The 16,524-nt window shown below is 39.7% G+C and overlaps 6 protein-coding genes and 1 pseudogene across 11 annotated transcripts; 2 read left to right on the top strand and 5 right to left on the bottom strand.

The window, feature by feature from the left end:
- LOC104726392 lies at positions 142–1,135 on the bottom strand. Its single transcript, XM_010445241.2, has 3 exons — positions 851–1,135; positions 539–771; positions 142–448 (listed from the first exon to the last, which is right to left on the bottom strand). The coding sequence occupies exons 1-3, from the start codon at positions 1,052–1,054 to the stop codon at positions 259–261; spliced, it is 627 nt and encodes a 208-aa protein (XP_010443543.1). The 5' UTR covers positions 1,055–1,135; the 3' UTR covers positions 142–258.
- On the top strand, positions 1,257–2,340 carry LOC104726391 (bifunctional bis(5'-adenosyl)-triphosphatase/adenylylsulfatase FHIT-like). Of its 3 annotated transcripts, none has more exons than XM_010445238.2 (5): positions 1,257–1,355; positions 1,439–1,553; positions 1,642–1,787; positions 1,891–1,989; positions 2,065–2,340. In XM_010445238.2, the coding sequence occupies exons 2-5, from the start codon at positions 1,439–1,441 to the stop codon at positions 2,182–2,184; spliced, it is 480 nt and encodes a 159-aa protein (XP_010443540.1). In that variant the 5' UTR covers positions 1,257–1,355; the 3' UTR covers positions 2,185–2,340. The 3 variants fall into 3 exon arrangements, with proteins under 3 accessions (XP_010443540.1, XP_010443542.1, XP_019088471.1); XM_010445240.2 differs by having other exon boundaries at positions 1,262–1,360; XM_019232926.1 differs by lacking the exons at positions 1,257–1,355; positions 1,439–1,553 and having other exon boundaries at positions 1,605–1,787.
- Positions 2,356–4,561, bottom strand: LOC104726390 (histone-binding protein MSI1). The gene is made up of 6 exons (XM_010445237.2): positions 4,101–4,561; positions 3,688–4,014; positions 3,364–3,516; positions 3,040–3,164; positions 2,845–2,940; positions 2,356–2,751 (listed from the first exon to the last, which is right to left on the bottom strand). The coding sequence occupies exons 1-6, from the start codon at positions 4,443–4,445 to the stop codon at positions 2,523–2,525; spliced, it is 1,275 nt and encodes a 424-aa protein (XP_010443539.1). The 5' UTR covers positions 4,446–4,561; the 3' UTR covers positions 2,356–2,522.
- LOC104726388 (uric acid degradation bifunctional protein TTL-like) lies at positions 4,704–6,185 on the top strand. 2 transcript variants are annotated; one of them, XM_010445235.2, is made up of 4 exons: positions 4,704–4,991; positions 5,066–5,167; positions 5,270–5,426; positions 5,526–6,185. In XM_010445235.2, exons 1-4 carry the CDS (start codon positions 4,704–4,706, stop codon positions 5,960–5,962), a joined length of 984 nt encoding a protein of 327 aa, XP_010443537.1. In that variant the 3' UTR covers positions 5,963–6,185. The 2 variants fall into 2 exon arrangements, with proteins under 2 accessions (XP_010443537.1, XP_010443538.1); XM_010445236.2 differs by having other exon boundaries at positions 5,565–5,962.
- Positions 6,193–8,608, bottom strand: LOC104726387. 2 transcript variants are annotated; one of them, XM_010445233.1, is made up of 6 exons: positions 8,432–8,608; positions 8,231–8,328; positions 7,972–8,134; positions 7,632–7,857; positions 6,657–7,540; positions 6,193–6,511 (listed from the first exon to the last, which is right to left on the bottom strand). In XM_010445233.1, the coding sequence occupies exons 2-6, from the start codon at positions 8,259–8,261 to the stop codon at positions 6,382–6,384; spliced, it is 1,434 nt and encodes a 477-aa protein (XP_010443535.1). In that variant the 5' UTR covers positions 8,262–8,328; positions 8,432–8,608; the 3' UTR covers positions 6,193–6,381. The 2 variants fall into 2 exon arrangements, with proteins under 2 accessions (XP_010443535.1, XP_010443536.1); XM_010445234.2 differs by having other exon boundaries at positions 8,231–8,325; positions 8,432–8,578.
- Positions 8,884–11,522, bottom strand: LOC104726385 (annotated as a pseudogene).
- Positions 11,439–14,612, bottom strand: LOC104726386. 2 transcript variants are annotated; one of them, XM_010445231.2, is made up of 8 exons: positions 14,337–14,612; positions 14,109–14,146; positions 13,891–14,014; positions 13,717–13,793; positions 13,326–13,628; positions 12,536–13,039; positions 12,199–12,411; positions 11,439–11,919 (listed from the first exon to the last, which is right to left on the bottom strand). In XM_010445231.2, the coding sequence occupies exons 1-8, from the start codon at positions 14,404–14,406 to the stop codon at positions 11,677–11,679; spliced, it is 1,572 nt and encodes a 523-aa protein (XP_010443533.1). In that variant the 5' UTR covers positions 14,407–14,612; the 3' UTR covers positions 11,439–11,676. The 2 variants fall into 2 exon arrangements, with proteins under 2 accessions (XP_010443533.1, XP_010443534.1); XM_010445232.2 differs by having other exon boundaries at positions 13,891–14,011.

Below are 16,524 nucleotides of genomic sequence, written 5' to 3'. Positions count from 1 at the left end.
CACTTAAGATTCTTGCAATTATACTCAGTGAGAAATCTACATATATGTCACCCTTAAGACTTTGATGGAGCATTCATGTGAAGATGCTTTCTATTGTCAAATTCTATGCTTAACCTTGAGTCAGTGGCGCATACCAAGCAGGAAACTTTAAAGTAGAAACTACATTACGAAAGATATAGACTTGGATAATAAGCTCAGTAGTACAAAACTTTAATAAAGCTGGACTGGAGAATGCAAAACAAAACAGATGGCAAAGTTCTATACTACAGATTCTTTAACTTTAGGCAAGAAGGTATCCCACCATCCAGGTTCATACTTGGGGTATGGCGCCACCCAATTTTTAGGCTTATCGAACTCAAGAGTAGCAGGATTGGAAGCCAAAGCTTCATCAATAGAGGTAGCTTCAAAGGAATCATACAGAACACGATCCAACCTTAACTTCATAAACCTGCCGTAACACAAAACAAAAACAACAATGCTTCTCTGAAAAAGGAACATAATTTCGTAAAAAAAGAGAGTTAGGGATAAGGGTTCTAACGTGATCCAGGGGCCATTGGTGGAAACAAGAGCAACAGCAGGACGACGAAGCCTTTGAGTAATTTTGGGGTAATTGTCAAGGAACTTAGGCTCAATCACAAGCCAAAAGTCTTGCTCTAATTCACGTTCACCGTAGTAACGAAGACGTTCAAACAATTGCTCCTGAAAGTGTTCCTCTTCATCAAGCATGAATTTAGCATTTGCAACCAAAAAGTGATACTTGGTGCTATCTCCCTGCAATCATCCATAAAAAACGTAAGCTGATTGGTTTGGCTTTCATCAGTCGAGAAGAGAAGATAGAGAAAAGAGGAACCTTTTTCTCAGACTGTTGCTCAGCTGAAGTAGCAGCGGTTATGAAAGAGGATGAGAAATGCGATGGTAGAGTCAGAGACGGCGGAGAGAGATGGAGTTTCTTCGCCTGCTTGGGGAAAGAAGAGGAGACGATAAAGGGTTTCGGACGAACGGCTGCGACGGTAGGTGGTACCGCCACAGTCAATGCTCCGGTGACGCTCCACATTGCTGAAATTGAGTTCTTCTGATCGAAGCAGAATCTGTAAAAATCTTATCTTTTTTGCCGGGCGTAATCCATTATTATCATCACTCTCTCTCTTTCACAACTCAATTTTTAATTGATTTTAATAACTTAATTGGGCTTTGTTATTCAACTGATGTCAGTGAAGGCCCAATTTTAAGCCCATAAGAAAGAAAAAGGAAAGGTGTTTTAACTGTGACTTTAATGGCGACGGAGGCGGAGCTGAGATGCTGAAGCTGCAAGTTACCGGGAAGACGATCTTGTCCAGTATACGTTATCGGAGAGAGTCAAGTTCTTTACACGATTCACCATTTTAGCTTTACTTTACAATTTAGGAGGATTTATATTAGAGTGTTTTGATTGATGCAGATGTCAACGTGTTCGTCGTACGTATTTGGACCTTACAAAATCGATCCGCGTGAAGTGTTCTACGCAACACCTTTCTCTTACGCTATGGTTAATCTCCGTCCGCTTCTTCCTGGTCATATCCTTTTTTTTTTCGCTTTCTATAACGATTTTGGTTGTGTTGTGTAAATTGAGTTCCTTTTGTATGACTTTAACCACACGAGCACATGTTCTTGTTTGCCCGAAAAGGCTTGTGCCGCGCTTTACTGATCTCACAGCTGATGAGACAAGTGATCTGTGGCTTACTGCTCAGAAGGTTGGCTCTAAGCTTGAGACTTTCCACAATGCATCTTCTCTCACATTAGCAATCCAAGTAACTTTTCAACATCTCTGTCTTTCTCTCCCATTTCATATTTTTGTGTGTGTATGAATATTTGAAAGGATTGGAATTGAAATGATTGCTCTAAAACCTTCAGGATGGGCCTCAGGCGGGACAGACTGTTCCCCATGTACACATTCACATCATGCCTCGTAAAGGTGGTGACTTTGAGAAGAATGATGAAGTCTATGATGCTGTAAGTTTGCTGCATTTTGGTCACATTCCTAGCTTTGGTTTTATACAAATCTTATTGTGGTATCTTGTTTTGTAGCTTGATGAGAAGGAGAAGGAACTGAAGCAGAAGCTTGATCTAGACATAGAGCGGGTTGATAGGAGCATTCAGGAGATGGCTGACGAGGCTTCCCAATACAGATCTCTTTTCGATTGCTAGTTATCATTTTATCAGTATCAAACTAAGCTATCCAGTAGCATTAATAAGACCATTGTAACAAGCGATTCCCAGTTTAATGTTTGGTGTCAGAGACTTGGATTCAATCTTGTAATCTCCTCTCTTTCTAATGGACCCAACCTTGGGCATAAATTAAGATTGACATTTCTTAACGACATTAGAATCAACTCTTCCATTTCTAAAGAAAAGAATCCCAGTTGCCACCATCATCTCATGCCTCATTTTACACAATGAACAACACTAAATACTTGAACTGATCAAAAGCAGAGATGTATAAAATATTGTCTCATATCAGTACGCTGTGGATACTAAACAATAAGCTAAGAAGCCTTTGATGGTTCTTCCCCTGGAGCATCATCCTCGTCATGGTAAATGTTCTCAGCCATCTGCCATATTTGGAGTATGTTGTCTTCAGCAACACTGGAAATCACCCAATCTTCACAAGGATTCCATGAGAAATCTGAGATTTTGCTAGTGTGACCACCGTGAATAAACAGCAGCTCAGGTGGGCCGTCCTCTGCATCCTCCACAGTCTGTTCCTCATCAATCCTGTCATAAGATACCCTCAAACATATCAATATAGCTCCTACATGACGAAACATGAACAGTTTAAAACTAAGATACTAAGTATTGAGCCCAGACCTGCTAAGGTCCCAAACCATAAGCCTTCTACCAAGACAACATGATGCTAAGATTGTCTCATTCTTCGGGTTCCAACCAACTTGGAAAACCTCCTCCCTGGTGATCAAAACAAATAATTTAGGTTAGCGTACTGCTTTTACTTTAGCTCTTAGTAACAACAATCCATCTCTAAATTTTGTGGCGCATTGGTCTTACTTATGGCTATCAAATGTGTGAAGAGCGCTGCTTAGCTTCCGTAGATCGAATAATTTGACAGTCTTATCAGTTGACCCTGTTGCCACGACCCACTCATTAAATGGGTTGAAGGCTAAACAGTTAACCTGAGGCATTTCAAACAATCCAAGAATTAAAAATTACAGAGGCAATACAATTCAAATGTTTTCTGTGTTACAATAATAAGCTCGTTAACCAAAATATAAGTTCAGTTGTAATTCTAATGAGATACGATAGAGCAAGGAAACTAGTCTAATGGTCATATATATACTATCTGAATTTAAAGCTAATATATTGCGAACGCACCTCCATTGAGTGAGCAACAACAGACTGTACTGGTTTAGTGGCAGATGGAGAACGCAGATCCCATATAAGAAGGTATTGGTCATCACCAACAGATCCAAACAGGTGTTCATGTCTCAAATGCCATGCAACATCTTCCACGACGCCTTCATGAGCCTTAATATAAGAAAATAATCATCAGCAAGGAAAACACAGAAACCACAAACATTATATCAGTCTACATGCTTTCATAAAGTTTGACTGTTTCCGTAAATCAGATACAATGCTTTGCCTTCTAAAATGATGCAAAACAACAGTCCAAGACAGATAAGAATCCAAGAATTTTACCTTGAAGATCTGCTGAGCGTCAAGAACCCTGTTTTTAGGCGCAGCTTTGGTATCCCACAAGCAGATCTGAGCATCATCAGAGCCGCTAAGCAAATGACCCTCCTTGAACTTACTCCAAGAGAGGCCATATCCTTCAGAGCTGTGACCTCTGAGCCTTAAATCAGGATTACAAGCCCCATCAAGTGGAGGCTTAGATGGATGCTTACTGTAATCGAAAACATACACCTCCGCATTAACTGTCTTGGTAGCAATCATAAAAGGGTTTTGAGGCATGTAACGAGCTCGATTCACTTCGCCTTCATGATTAATTTGCTGGATAATTTGCACCTAAGCCAAGCAAAAGTAATCACCTTTATTAACTCATTTGAACCCTAAAATCTATCTAAGAATTTAAAAGGGTAAAAAGAGAGTACCTTTCCGGTGGCGCAGCCGAAGCCGCCAAATTCAGAGCGGTCATCATCGTATTGACGAGCTTCGCTCTCAGTGTCATCAAGGGGAAGCTGAACTTGAGCTAACATCAAGTAATTGGGTTCGTTCTCAGAAGTGTGGGTACCGAGAATCATCTTCTGAACGGAGTAGTCTTTACCAGCAGGCTCCTCACGCTCAGGGAGCCATTCAACAGTGAGTGAAGGCCACTCAAGAGCGTGAGTGATGACGAGATCGTAGAGGAAAGGTGTGTTCTTCTTCCAGATCTTGTACTCTTCATTGATTAGTCTCTCCTCGATCTCCCCTCTCATTTCCTCTTCGTCTTTCCCCATCTCGGCGATAGTCTCTGTTATTCCCGCCACAAGCCACAAAGCAAAACCCTAAAACAGATCTCTTTTACAAAAATTGTTTGTAGAGAACTTCTCTCTTCTGTTTCTGTATAATTCAGATATAGAAGAAGATGAATTTAAAAAGGAAGAAGATAATGAGACAGGCCTTGGTAATTTCAAAAGGCCCATTAAATAAAAGGCCCATTTAGGCCCATACTAATCATCTTACCAAACCAGTCAACAGAACGAGGATCGGTGAAAATGGCGATGGAGATCGGAGAAGATGAATGGAAGGTTTGCTGTGGAAGCTCCGATTTCGCGAAGCTGATGGTGGATTCAGATCCGTTTGAATCATTAGAACCAGCAGTACATACTGCAAGAGACATCTGGTTCAACTTAGTTAATGTGACAGCTTGGCTTGAAGCATTCTCTGCTCATCCTCAGATCGGGGATACTCCTTCACCTTCTTCTACCAACTCCGGTTTTGCTCGTCGGAGTGAAGCAGAGCAGTCCACAGCCTTTGCCACTACCTCTTCTAAAGCTTTAAAGGTGAGATGGATCTTCACATTTCCTTTTTTTCATCTCTTCAGTAAATTTATCAGTTTTGGTTTCAAATTTACTAGGAGCTTGCTGATTGGAACGTACGCTACAAGAAAAAGTTTGGCTTTATATTCATTATTTGCGCCTCTGGCAAGACTCACACTGAGATGCTCGCTGCGTTAAAGGTCCAAATTGGCATTTCCAAAATCTGTTTTGTTCTGTGTGTGTGTGAGTGAATGAAACAGTTACATATTCATCAAATTGTGTCTTTTATGTATTTATTTTAGGAAAGGTATGAAAATAGGCCAATAGTGGAACTTGAGATTGCTGCTACGGAACAAATGAAAATAACAGAGCTACGAATGGCAAAGCTCTTCTCCGATAAGGCTAGAGTTGTATCAGAAACTGACAGCTCTAGCTCTCCTATTTCAACAACACCTCAAGGTATTTTGCTTATTTACCAAACCCTTTCCTTTTCAACGTTTTGGACGTTTATTATCCTCATGGCTATGTTTGTTATCTGTGTGACTATTTCTACTTAAGATCGTCTGAGAATCATAGGAGGACATTTGAATGTTGCAGCTGAATCAAAAGCTATCAAGAGAAGTAGGCCACCAATCACGACTCATGTCTTGGACGTCTCACGTGGTGCTCCAGCTGCAGGTGTTGAAGTGCACTTAGAAGTGTGGAGTGGTACTACTAACGGTCCTTCCTTTGGTCACGGAGGTGGTGGGGTCTGGTCTAGTGTGGGCACTTCAGCTACTGATAAAGATGGGCGCAGTGGGCCACTGATGGATCTGGTTGAGGCTTTGAATCCTGGGACATATAGAATAAGCTTCAACACTGCAAAGTATTGCCCAGGCTGCTTCTTTCCCTATGTTTCTATTGTATTTCTAGTTACAGAATCTCAGAAATTTGAGCATTTCCATGTGCCACTGTTGCTTGCACCATTTTCTTTCTCCACATACCGTGGGAGCTAGAGCCTAGAGCTGCTACGCTGTCTGCTGCACCCAGTTTCCAACACATTTGTTTTTTTCTGTACCACTACTCGAACTTGTACCAATTGCTATAAATTAAGGTCCTTATCCTTATTAAGGTCCTTATTCGAGTACGTATTTCTTTGGATTTGTAATTCTGTAAAGTATGAGTTTCGATGTAGACTCGATTGTGAGCAGGACAATAATAGTATAGATTACCATGTTAGACATCTTGGGAGATTCTAACCCTTTGTACAAAATGGTCAATCACAAAACTAGCCACTAGAAAAGTTGTGTTTTGATCTCGGGAGATTCCAAACCTCTGAGCAAAATTGTCAAATCAAAACAGTTTCTACTGGTGAATATAATTCACACACCTCTACCTACCCCTCCAGAACGTGTCTAAAGCTCCCTCGCTATATCTACCTTCTCCAAATGCTTGCAAAATCTTTCGCAAATGACAATAGGTTGCTCCACGCACTTGACTTTTCTTCTTTCACTTCACCAGCTCCCGTCTCTTTCGTCTCACTAGCTCCTATCTCGGAAACGTGTCTGTAAAAACAAAAGATATAAGAATTCAAACTGAAGCGGTGCCAATATGATCAACTTGAATTGACTTTTTTTTCTAATTAACTAAATTGTCCTAAAATAAGGATCGGACCAGCTAAGGAGAGACCTAATTGTATGCACAAAATACCTGGTCTCAGTAGGCACAACATCTGCTGAAACAGCTACTTCAAGATGGTCTGCTTTCGACTCTTGATTACCCAAGTGAGTCAAGTTTCCCTCTTCCTCAGTCTCCGAGTTTTTTAGACATACCTCTACTTCTATTCTCTGACTTGTCTGTGTTTCTATTGTGTCATCTGTTGCAGTAATGACAAGGTTGTTGTTGCCCTGGAGATTACTTTCATCATCAGCTGTAACAGCAACTCCTTCAAGATGGTCAGCTATGGACTCTTGATTACCTAAATGCATCACGTTTCTCTCTTCCTCAGTCTCCGAGTTTTTTAAAGATACCTCTACTTCTATTCGCTGACTTGTCTCAGTTTCTCTTTTGTCATCTGTTGCACTGATGACAAGGTTGTCGTTGCTCTGGAGATTACTTCCATCATCTGCTGCTGAACCAGTAACTACTTCAAGATGGTTTGCTATTGACTCTTGAATACCAAAGCGCGTCAAGTTTCCCTCTTCCTCAGCCTCCGAGTTTTTCAGACACACCTCTACTTCTATTCTCTGACTTGTCTCTATTTCTCTTTTTTCATCTATTGCAGTATTGAAAAGCTTGTTTCCCTGGAGATTACTTTCATCATCTACTAGAACAGTAGCTCCTTCAAGATGGTCTGCTTTTGACTCTTGATTGCCCAAGTGAGTCAAGTTTCCCTCTTCCTCAGTCTCCGAGTTTTTCAAACACACCTCTACTTCAATTATCTGACTTTTCTCTGTTTCTCTTTTGTCATCTGTTGCAGTAATGTTGTTGTTTCCCTGGAGAGTACTTTCACCATCAGAGTCAGAGAGAGAAGAATCTATTATGTCCTGCTTCCGCTCACTTCCTATCTCAATGTCCAGACTGCCAGTGCCAGCCTATAAAACAGAAACGAGGATAAGTAAGCCAAGTGATAAGTGAAGCCTACAGAAAATTAAACTGATCACACACCAAAGCAAGATATTTTACTTGAATCTGAGGTTCAACAACGACAGGAGAGAAGTGCGAGGAAGAACCATCTGGTACAGAAGGAGAGACTGAGACTTCCGAGAGAGCTTTAGCTACAATTGGCACATCTGCTTTAGGTCTGAGTTTCAGCTCTTGTAAAATTACCCTGAGAATGTAAGGAGAGCCTCCCACTTCCTTGCGAATAGCCTTTAATGTAGGGAATTTACCAGCATTACTTGCTCTGTATCTGCATTATACAAACAGAACCGCATGTTCAACAAGACTTTTGAGATTCAGATACCTCAGCTGCACATAATACTATCTAAATTGACATGTGGATCTTCTTACAGAATCGACTTACTCGTTGACATAAGACTCAACCAAAACTCGCCGATCCTCTTTAGACAGTCTTTTGTAAACCTTAGAGGTTGTTGTCAGAGTCTCGCAAACAGCAGGAGAGCCATAGAACCTTGCAAGCTGTTTAACATCAGTTCCGAAAACAGCATTTCTGCGTGCAGCAGACACTACAAAACGACGTCGTAAAGAAAAACATTTCAGAAACAGATTTGAGACATTGGTAAAGAAACATTGAGTAAAAGAAAGGGTTTTAGCTTTGTTACAGGTAAATTGTTTCAGCTGTCTCAGAAGCATCACTGAACTCGAGGGTATATTACTTGTACGTCAGTGCGATCAACTCCAAACAACAATTCCATACCTACTAAACATTCGAATTGGATTCTCTTAAGTAAAGGTTTATTATACTTAACGCCATTTTCAATAACGATATAAACCTTCGAAAAGCGATAATAAGAGAAACTTACGTTCAGTGAGGAATGAGTTCGATAGTTGAAAAATCGCGAATCGTAGTATTTTTGAGAGAGACGAAATGAAAGCGAAGAACAAGGAACACAAGTAGGGTTCGTTCTCGTTTGTTCTTTTCCCTAATTCTTCTGCCAAATTTGCGTAATTGTTTTTTTTGTTTTTTTTTTCTTCTACTTGAAGTTGGGCTAATCCAGTGGGCTCGAGGATACGGACTTGTTCGCCAAGACAAATTTGTAAAATTACTATATTGTCCCGAATACTTTATTAAATTTCAAAATTGTCTTGTAACTAAATATTGGAATGAACGTGACGATGGGTGGGCGTTATTGTAAATTTGTAATACATACACCTCTTTACTTGGGAGGGCTGGGAGCTTAACAAGTTTTCGATCGAACTCCTTTTGGAAACTGGATAGGCTAAAGCAGCTAACAATAGAAATGCACCGGTATTGGATTGAGCTGAAAGAACATATTTTCGATAAATCCATAGCATTCTTGTTTTTTCCTAAGTACACCATAAAAGTCTCGTAATAACATATATGATGGCAAAATGAAAACTGAGTTATCAGGTTACATCCTCGAACAAAGTCTTTTCCTCCACAATCTTGGCAATACTTCCGTTTACTTGTACCCATGTTTCTGTTATTTTCTTGATTTTTCCATCAGAAATCTCCACCAATGTGAAAGCTCTTGTTGTGCTCCCACCCTTCTCAGAATCATCTGCTCCACTCAAACTATCTCCCTGACAGTTTTCCTTTGCCTCTTTTATCCTTGGAACTATTGCACCGTTCAAATAAACAATCTGGTTGTCACTGTCTTGCACAACCATTTTCCGATTTCCTTTCCCTGATTCCAACTCCTTATGCATGTGTCCAAACACAACTAAAGGAATCGATAGCTTCGTTGTCTCCTTCAGCTGGCGTATTGCATGTTCTAGATCTGAAACATTAAATAAGGTTTCTTATCAAAAACACTGGCTTGTATTCCCGCATAGCGTTCTTGCATCTGTCACCAAACTAACTATACAATGAGCAAGGAAAATGCTACTGATGCCAAATTGAAAAGATGGCAGCTTGCTTTACCTTGATCACCATGGTCACCGCCTTCATCCCCCCAGTCTTTTCCACATATATCCTCAGCTTGAGAACCAAGACCTGAAAGACACATAAACCTTATCATTATAAGTTCAAACCTGACTGGCTTAAGACTAGACCAATCAGGGAGGAGTTTTATAGGTTGATGCACCTGTTGGCCCATTATGAGCAAGAATTATCGCCACATGATCTTCTGGTGTTCCATGCGCAGCTCGGCATATAATCCCAGCACTGGTATCCATATCACGAACTCCGTACCTAGAAGTGTTAAATGAATTGTAGTTTTCTCTGAATCCCTAATCACTAGACTGTATAGAAAGAGCTACAGATTCACTAAAATTATCAACTCATTTTCTTACGAACTTAGTCATTCCAAGGTTTTTTCTTTCGTTTCTTGAAAGACGAAAAGCTTTTATTTCATATAAAACATACATGAAGATGCATGTCTGCCAGTCAAAAATACTAACCTCTGGACAAGAAGCTTTTTCCGATGCAATTGATCCCCCCCCATGTGAAAAGGGTCGACCACCAACAATACTGAGCTTCAATGAGGGGAAGTCCAAGCGTTGATATCCTACATGCTCGTCACCAAGGCTGTTTGATTGCAGAGGGAAGAAAAAAACACAAGATAACTTTTCAGAATCTGTGTCCAGTAAATCAAAACCAAAAACTACAGGAATAATGATAGAGCTAAGGATCACAAACAGAAAAATCACAAGCTCTTTTATCAGCAAACGAAACAAGAACACCAAAAGCACACGTTTCCTTTGTTTCAACCAATAAACCCTCTCTCTAAATCTAGTTCCCGGAGATGGGTCTCACGATGAGTACTCTTGCCTCTAGATATGGAGTTCCCAGAAGAAAGTCCTAATTAAACTATGAATAGCGATCATATATCAAATCAAGCAACTTGATAGTTATCTCAAGAAGCCCTAACATCAAATCAACTTTGAGGGATGTTCAATAAATACCAGAATTGCTGAACAATAAACAAAAGAACAAGCATTGCAGCAGCTTCGTTTACATACATGTAACAAGACAAGAATACCAGGTAGCAATAAACTGGAGAAGCAAACAAAACCATATGTGGGTGAAAATTGACAGACAACCAAAAGCAGTAAGTGATCATATGTATATACTTCTTGATGTAGCATGAGAGTCAAAAGCACAAACAAATAGTGGAAAACTCACCTATCGAGTTGCATTTGAACGCCGTTTGGTTTGCTGAAAGAAACATATACCAGACCATAGAAACCCCACTATTAGAAATCAAAGCACAAGACCAAGACCAAAGTTTCGAAAAGACGGTAAATCAGAAGAAAAAAAAAGGTTAATTCTAACCTTGAGAACTTCTGGGTGTTCCAGGCATCGTGATTACCTAAAATAACTGCTTTAGGGAAAGGAAGAGCGGCTACGCTCTGCACAAGTGGGACATCTTCCTCACCAAAATCACCTGAACTTAATCAAAATCATAGAAGGTAGTATGAAGATAAGTAGATTAAAAAAAAATCGAAAAGGAAGTGAAATAGTCGAAAGTAACAGAGAAGTTGCCTGTGAAGAGCACCAAGTGAGGCTGCAAAACAGGTTCAGAAAGAGAATTTAGGGTTTATAAGCCACGGGGAAGTTTACATGAAAAAAGGGTTTAGAAAGATGGAAGGGAAATCAAAGGACCTGCAGTAAGCGAAGAGCCTTTTGATCTTCATCTAGATTCCAGAAGCCATGCTTTTAACACAGAAGACGAAAAAGGTAAGACTAAACAAAAATATCAACGAAGGCTTTGAGAGAGAGAGATACAGGGAGGAAATAACATTACAATGTCTCCGACAACAGCGATTCGTACAAGAGAAGAAGACGCCATTAGAGAAGAACTACAGAGACTTGAGAATTGTATTTTGATGTTAAAACAAGGAGAATGAATGACAAGGAGCACCAATGAATGATACCAACTTTTTTTTTGAAAACGGCGCCGTTTCCGCATAATGCTACAATAGTCACAATTGCTGACAAACCCCTACAAGGAATTGGATTTTTTCTTTTCATCCTTGCCTTTTTTTTTTAGTATACAAGCACCCCAACCCCACCCGAATGGAAAAACAGAGAACCCCAATTGCTTATTGTTACCAAAAAGAATGTCTCCTTCTACTTACTATATCAATCAGTTATTAACTCTTCCTTTTTCCCCTCCTTTCCATCTTCTACTGTGACAGCTTGAAGACGCTCTGATAGCTGCTCCACTGATGTCTCTTGTTCCCCAGCTTCTTTCTTCGTTCCATCTTCTCCTCCCATCTTCTGCCTCTCTCTCATATCATAGTAGCCGAAATCTTCGAGGATCGATGTATGTGCCTCATATTCTTTGAAGATTCTTAGCATCTCAATCCCCTGACGTAGCTTCACCTGTTAACAGTTCATCAATTTAGTCACATCACCCACAAACATATATTTTCCGTTCGTTAATGCATGCAACATCTAATTTAAGAGTTTCAATATCTCTAGAAACCTAAGGCCACCAGTGCAAGCATTTTTCTACCAAGCCTTGCATGCCCATCAGTCTAATACCACGAGAGACTATTGAAGCAGAACTTTCCTGCCCCTCATATTTCAGCTTCCAAATTACTACACCAACTATTAAGACAGTGAAATAAATGATCATAAGACAAAAAAAGTTAGACCCACCTCCTGCGAGTCTCGGCTGTGTGTCACCGGCTTGTTCTCATTGTTTTGTAAAAGAATATGACTAAATCGGTTATTCGGTACATCTTTCACAATATGCCATTTCACTGGGAACTGCCCACTCCACCTGTCTTGCTGCCAGTAACCAGCATCCTTTTCAAAGTCTACAGGTCCGACCATTTCGGAGACCCCACAGAATTGTCCACTAGCATTTACCTGCATGATTTTGAACTTTCGTTAATCTCACTGTTTCAAGCAACTGTGGTTGTCTTTCAATTGCTATAAAAAGGAACATATCAGTTACATATATACTAATACGTCAACAGAAAAAAAGCCATACCGAGAAGAACAGAAAGATTGGGCACTTCCCACCCATCTTCTCAGCCTCTCGATAAGCCGTATCTAGTTTTTTGTTGCCATGCGGTGTGCTGGCCCAGACATTGTATTTGATACTCCTGTGGACATTGTCTTCACTAAATGACTTGACGATAAAGAATTTGGCGTTCATATATTCTGTCACAAATTCTGGATGGTTGTACAAACTGGGATTTGGTCCAGCTGTACTTGAATCACTCGTTGAATCATCAGTAGTAGAGCCAGGTTTGGAGCTGATCTTGCTCTTTACCCGGCTTGATGACCGTGGTCCTCGATTACCATACAGATCATTGGTGGTAGATATAGGGCCCTGCTCCCTCTCTCGCCTTTTGCCTATGTCAGGGGTTACTCTGACTCGATTATCAGCTCCATAATATGGGGCGATAGAGCTAGGATTCTGGTAAGATCCTACATGATAATAACCTCCCAAAGACGAGCTTGAAGCAACTCCACTCCCATGCAAAGTCACCTGATAGAAGAAGATGTCAACAACATGCGATAAGCCCATAAAACTGTAAACTAATTTGAATTTGATGAGTATGCCAATAACGCCTCCATTCTCCGAAACCATTAAAGGGAAGAAGAAACGAAAGCTTGACTTATATATGAGAAAATTTCATGGATCTTATAGGTTGAGTATTGAAATAACCATTATACTAATAATAAGGGGTGCTAATGTAGTATCCATCCTGTAAAAATATGTTAACCTAACCAATCAGCACATAAAAGTTAAAACATAAGAGAAGAGTATTAACCTGTGAAGCATTCTGGTCATATGGGCCAAGTATACCCATCGTCTGAGGATAAGGTATAGGAGATGTAAAAGAGTTGTCCCCTTGATTCCCAGGAAAATTGGCTCCACCATATTGACCAAAAGGAATCATAAAAGCAGATGATGGGTCAATATCTGAGGGAGTATAATACGTAGCAGAAGGTGCACCGTAAGGTTGGTAAAAGGCAGGGGAGACTGGGATTTGGCCCTCCATCATCATAGATGTATAAGGGTTGAAGCCATAACCAGGGTGGTACATAACAGATGAACTGTCATTGTAAACAATCTGAGAATAAAAGAATAACCAAAGTTAATAATGTAACTCGAAGAGAAAGATAGAACATACATAAGTAACAGAACAAAGTCATGCTAACCTGTGGCACATGCATGCCTTCAGGGTTAGTAGCATACTGTGAATATCCATCCCAACTGTTGATGCTTTGTGCATACCCTAGAGAACACACATAACAATCCAATTAAGTAGTCTCACAACCCAAAAGGGGATTATATACGAAAGAGAAAGAGAAAGAGAAGAACAGATATAATACCAGGACTTGTAACATCCCAATCGTAATGATAGACATTAGTAGGGGGTTGAAGGACATTGAAATATGGAGCAGGACCAGGAGAAGGAGTAATGGAAGACGAAGAAGAAGATACAATATTCACCTGCTGGTGAAAAGAACAAGGCACTTTAACCCTAGGATGGTTTACACTTTACAGAAAGATTCAAAATAGAAGAAGAAGAAGAATTGAATTAAATTACCTGGTTAACGCCATTAACCGCCATCACTGGTCGTTCCCCTGCGCGAAGTCAAACATATATCTCGTTAGAAGTAGAAACCATGGGAGCAAAGAAACGAACATAATTAACGGCTCTATAATGCTCTCTAGGGTTTGGTTTGGGTTCAATTGGGGGATTTGGTTAATTCGAGAAATCAAAGAGATGCGGAAGAGTAATAAATAATGAGAGAGGGGGGAGAAGAGTGTATACCAGAAGAGACGATTCGGTTGCGCTGATTTGTAGAAGAAGAAGAAGAAGAAGAAGAAGAAGCGGGATCCATGGGAGGAAGAAGAAGAAGGAGAAAGAGAGATCTGTGTGGGATGTGACTGTGAGAGAGAGCCAACGGGGAATCGCAAAGAGGTTTTTGTGAGATTGATTTTAATTTTTTGAAACAATGAAAACTCTCTTTCTCTCTATTTGCAACTGTTGTGGGGTCCGGGTCCGGGTCCGGGTCGTCTCTAGTTTATATATAAACTCGCGTCGATTGGAGTTGGTTCTTCCTTTCCCTTGGCTTTCCTTTTTAAAGGCGGTTTGAGCCTTTTCGGTTTCTTCAGTGTTTCCCAATAAAAACTGTACTATTTCTCCTTTTTCGAATATGTTCATTGTTCAATGCTTTTTTCTCTTTTCTTTTCTTTCCAAGTCAGAATTTCTCTAAAAGAAAACAAACTTCAAAAGTCAAATCTTTTTGTAAGCCAATGCATGGATGGAAATAACTATCCGAGATTCGATTCGTCATCCGTTACGAAATTTTTGAACGTTCAATCCGAGGAATTCAAATCTCTGAGTTGTTCTCTTTCTCTTTTCTAACGTCTAATTCATTTATTGCATTGAAATCATATAAAAAACTGATATAATTAACGTCGGACAAAAAATATACGACAAATATACACAGAAAACACGTGATAGTGAATGATGAAAAAGTGAGTGTACATGTTTAATACTAAAGCCTTACTTGCTATAAGCCTAAAACTGATTCATTCTTTTCTTCTTTTTCATTTAGAGTCGGTTCCAATACGTGAAATCATCCTTTTTGACTCCATAGTCGTCTAATTTTGTCAATGATATACGGTCATTAGTCTTTGTTATGATCCCATATTGCTAATGGGGAATTGATCAATTTGTCACACCCCAAGCTCCTTTCTGGACCTAATCATTAGTACTCACGATCGCAACATTCAAAAGCTGTGTCTTGAGTGCAAAATAGGACGTCAAAGGCACCACATTACCTATGTGGGATCCGATGAAAATGGCCATGACCAAATGACTAAGTAATCTTTTTACCATGAAGACCAAATGACTTTTTGATCCTAAGTAATCTTTTTACCCAATTAACACCAACTTTGTCGTTCGGTGGTTCAAATCTATTCTTCTATTTGTGTGCATCTTCTCCAATATTCCATAAAATACAAGACCAAATACATTGATCTCTTTCCCACAAAACCAAAAAAAAATAACTAAAACTTGACGTGGAACAGCTTATTATTCCTTGCATAAGGTAAACACATATTGAAAGCCGTTAAGTAGGGTAGACCCATTCTATAGCAGGGACGTCCAAGAGTTGTATTACAGCTCAAAGAAGTGTAAGTTTGTTTTCTTTTCTTGCTAGGAAAACATATCTTTCATCCAAACACCAAATTCTCATGTTATCAACTACTTTCTCTGTTAAGTATACTAGGGCCGGTAGAGTGATATCTTCGATTCCATGCCAGGCTGATCAACTTTGAACTTTTCATAACAAGATGGAATGGCACCTTCGATTAGTTCGATGTCCGGTTTGATCCGTCATCCGTTACGAAATTTTTGAACGTTAAAAAGTTTTAAATCCGAGAAATTCAAATCTCTGAGTTGTTCTCTTTCTCTTTTTAACGTCTAATTCATTTATTGCATTGAAATTATATACAAACAAAAAACTGATACAATTAACGTCGGACAAAAAGTATACACTGAATACACGTGATAGTGAATGATGAAAAAGTGAATTTACATGTTTAATACTAAAACCTTACTAGCTAAAACTGATTAATTCTTTTCTTCTTCTCATTTAGAGTCAGTTCCAGTATGTGAGATCATCCTTTTTGATTCCATAGTCGTCTAATTTTGTCAATGATTCATTAGTCTTTGTTATGATCCCATATTGCTAATGGGGAATTGATTAATTTGTCACACCCCAAGCTCCTTTCCGGACCTTATCATTAGTAATCACGATCGCAACATTCAAAAGCTGTTTTTGAGTGCAAAATAGGACGTCAAAGGCACCACATTACCTATGTGGGATCCGATGAAAATGGCCATGCCCAAATGACTAAGTAATCTTTATACCATGAAGACCAAATGACTTTTTGATCCTAATCTTCTTACCCAATTAACACCAACTTTATCGTTCGGTGGTTCAAATCCA

The sequence above is a fragment of the Camelina sativa genome, chromosome 11, assembly GCF_000633955.1.
Source record: "Camelina sativa cultivar DH55 chromosome 11, Cs, whole genome shotgun sequence".
Taxonomy (NCBI): domain Eukaryota; kingdom Viridiplantae; phylum Streptophyta; class Magnoliopsida; order Brassicales; family Brassicaceae; genus Camelina; species Camelina sativa.
Note: the sequence above shows the minus strand (reverse complement) of the source record. Positions and strands in the feature narration are given on the sequence as shown.

Excerpts from the sequence above, each read along its gene's own strand:
- LOC104726391 (XM_010445238.2), top strand. The coding sequence starts at position 1,439 with ATGTCAACGTGTTCGTCGTACGTATTTGGACCTTACAAAATCGATCCG. Across the intron at positions 1,554-1,641 it reads CCGTCCGCTTCTTCCTGGTC|ATGTTCTTGTTTGCCCGAAA; the intron begins ATATCCTTTTTT and ends CCACACGAGCAC. Across the intron at positions 1,990-2,064 it reads ATGATGAAGTCTATGATGCT|CTTGATGAGAAGGAGAAGGA; the intron begins GTAAGTTTGCTG and ends CTTGTTTTGTAG.
- LOC104726392 (XM_010445241.2), bottom strand. The coding sequence starts at position 1,054 with ATGTGGAGCGTCACCGGAGCATTGACTGTGGCGGTACCACCTACCGTC. Across the intron at positions 772-850 it reads AGCAACAGTCTGAGAAAAAG|GGAGATAGCACCAAGTATCA; the intron begins GTTCCTCTTTTC and ends GGATGATTGCAG. Across the intron at positions 449-538 it reads ACCAATGGCCCCTGGATCAC|GTTTATGAAGTTAAGGTTGG; the intron begins GTTAGAACCCTT and ends GTGTTACGGCAG.
- LOC104726390 (XM_010445237.2), bottom strand. The coding sequence starts at position 4,445 with ATGGGGAAAGACGAAGAGGAAATGAGAGGGGAGATCGAGGAGAGACTA. Across the intron at positions 4,015-4,100 it reads TCGGCTGCGCCACCGGAAAG|GTGCAAATTATCCAGCAAAT; the intron begins GTACTCTCTTTT and ends TGCTTGGCTTAG. Across the intron at positions 2,941-3,039 it reads CACACATTTGATAGCCATAA|GGAGGAGGTTTTCCAAGTTG; the intron begins GTAAGACCAATG and ends TTTGATCACCAG.
- LOC104726388 (XM_010445235.2), top strand. The coding sequence starts at position 4,704 with ATGGCGATGGAGATCGGAGAAGATGAATGGAAGGTTTGCTGTGGAAGC. Across the intron at positions 4,992-5,065 it reads CCTCTTCTAAAGCTTTAAAG|GAGCTTGCTGATTGGAACGT; the intron begins GTGAGATGGATC and ends CAAATTTACTAG. Across the intron at positions 5,168-5,269 it reads AGATGCTCGCTGCGTTAAAG|GAAAGGTATGAAAATAGGCC; the intron begins GTCCAAATTGGC and ends TATTTATTTTAG.
- LOC104726387 (XM_010445233.1), bottom strand. The coding sequence starts at position 8,261 with ATGCTTCTGAGACAGCTGAAACAATTTACCT. Across the intron at positions 8,135-8,230 it reads ACAGCTGAAACAATTTACCT|TGTCTGCTGCACGCAGAAAT; the intron begins GTAACAAAGCTA and ends GTCGTTTTGTAG. Across the intron at positions 7,858-7,971 it reads GTTGAGTCTTATGTCAACGA|ATACAGAGCAAGTAATGCTG; the intron begins GTAAGTCGATTC and ends TGTATAATGCAG.
- LOC104726386 (XM_010445231.2), bottom strand. The coding sequence starts at position 14,406 with ATGGATCCCGCTTCTTCTTCTTCTTCTTCTTCTTCTTCTACAAATCAG. Across the intron at positions 13,629-13,716 it reads AAGGCATGCATGTGCCACAG|ATTGTTTACAATGACAGTTC; the intron begins GTTAGCATGACT and ends TTTTATTCTCAG. Across the intron at positions 13,040-13,325 it reads ATGACCAGAATGCTTCACAG|GTGACTTTGCATGGGAGTGG; the intron begins GTTAATACTCTT and ends TTCTTCTATCAG.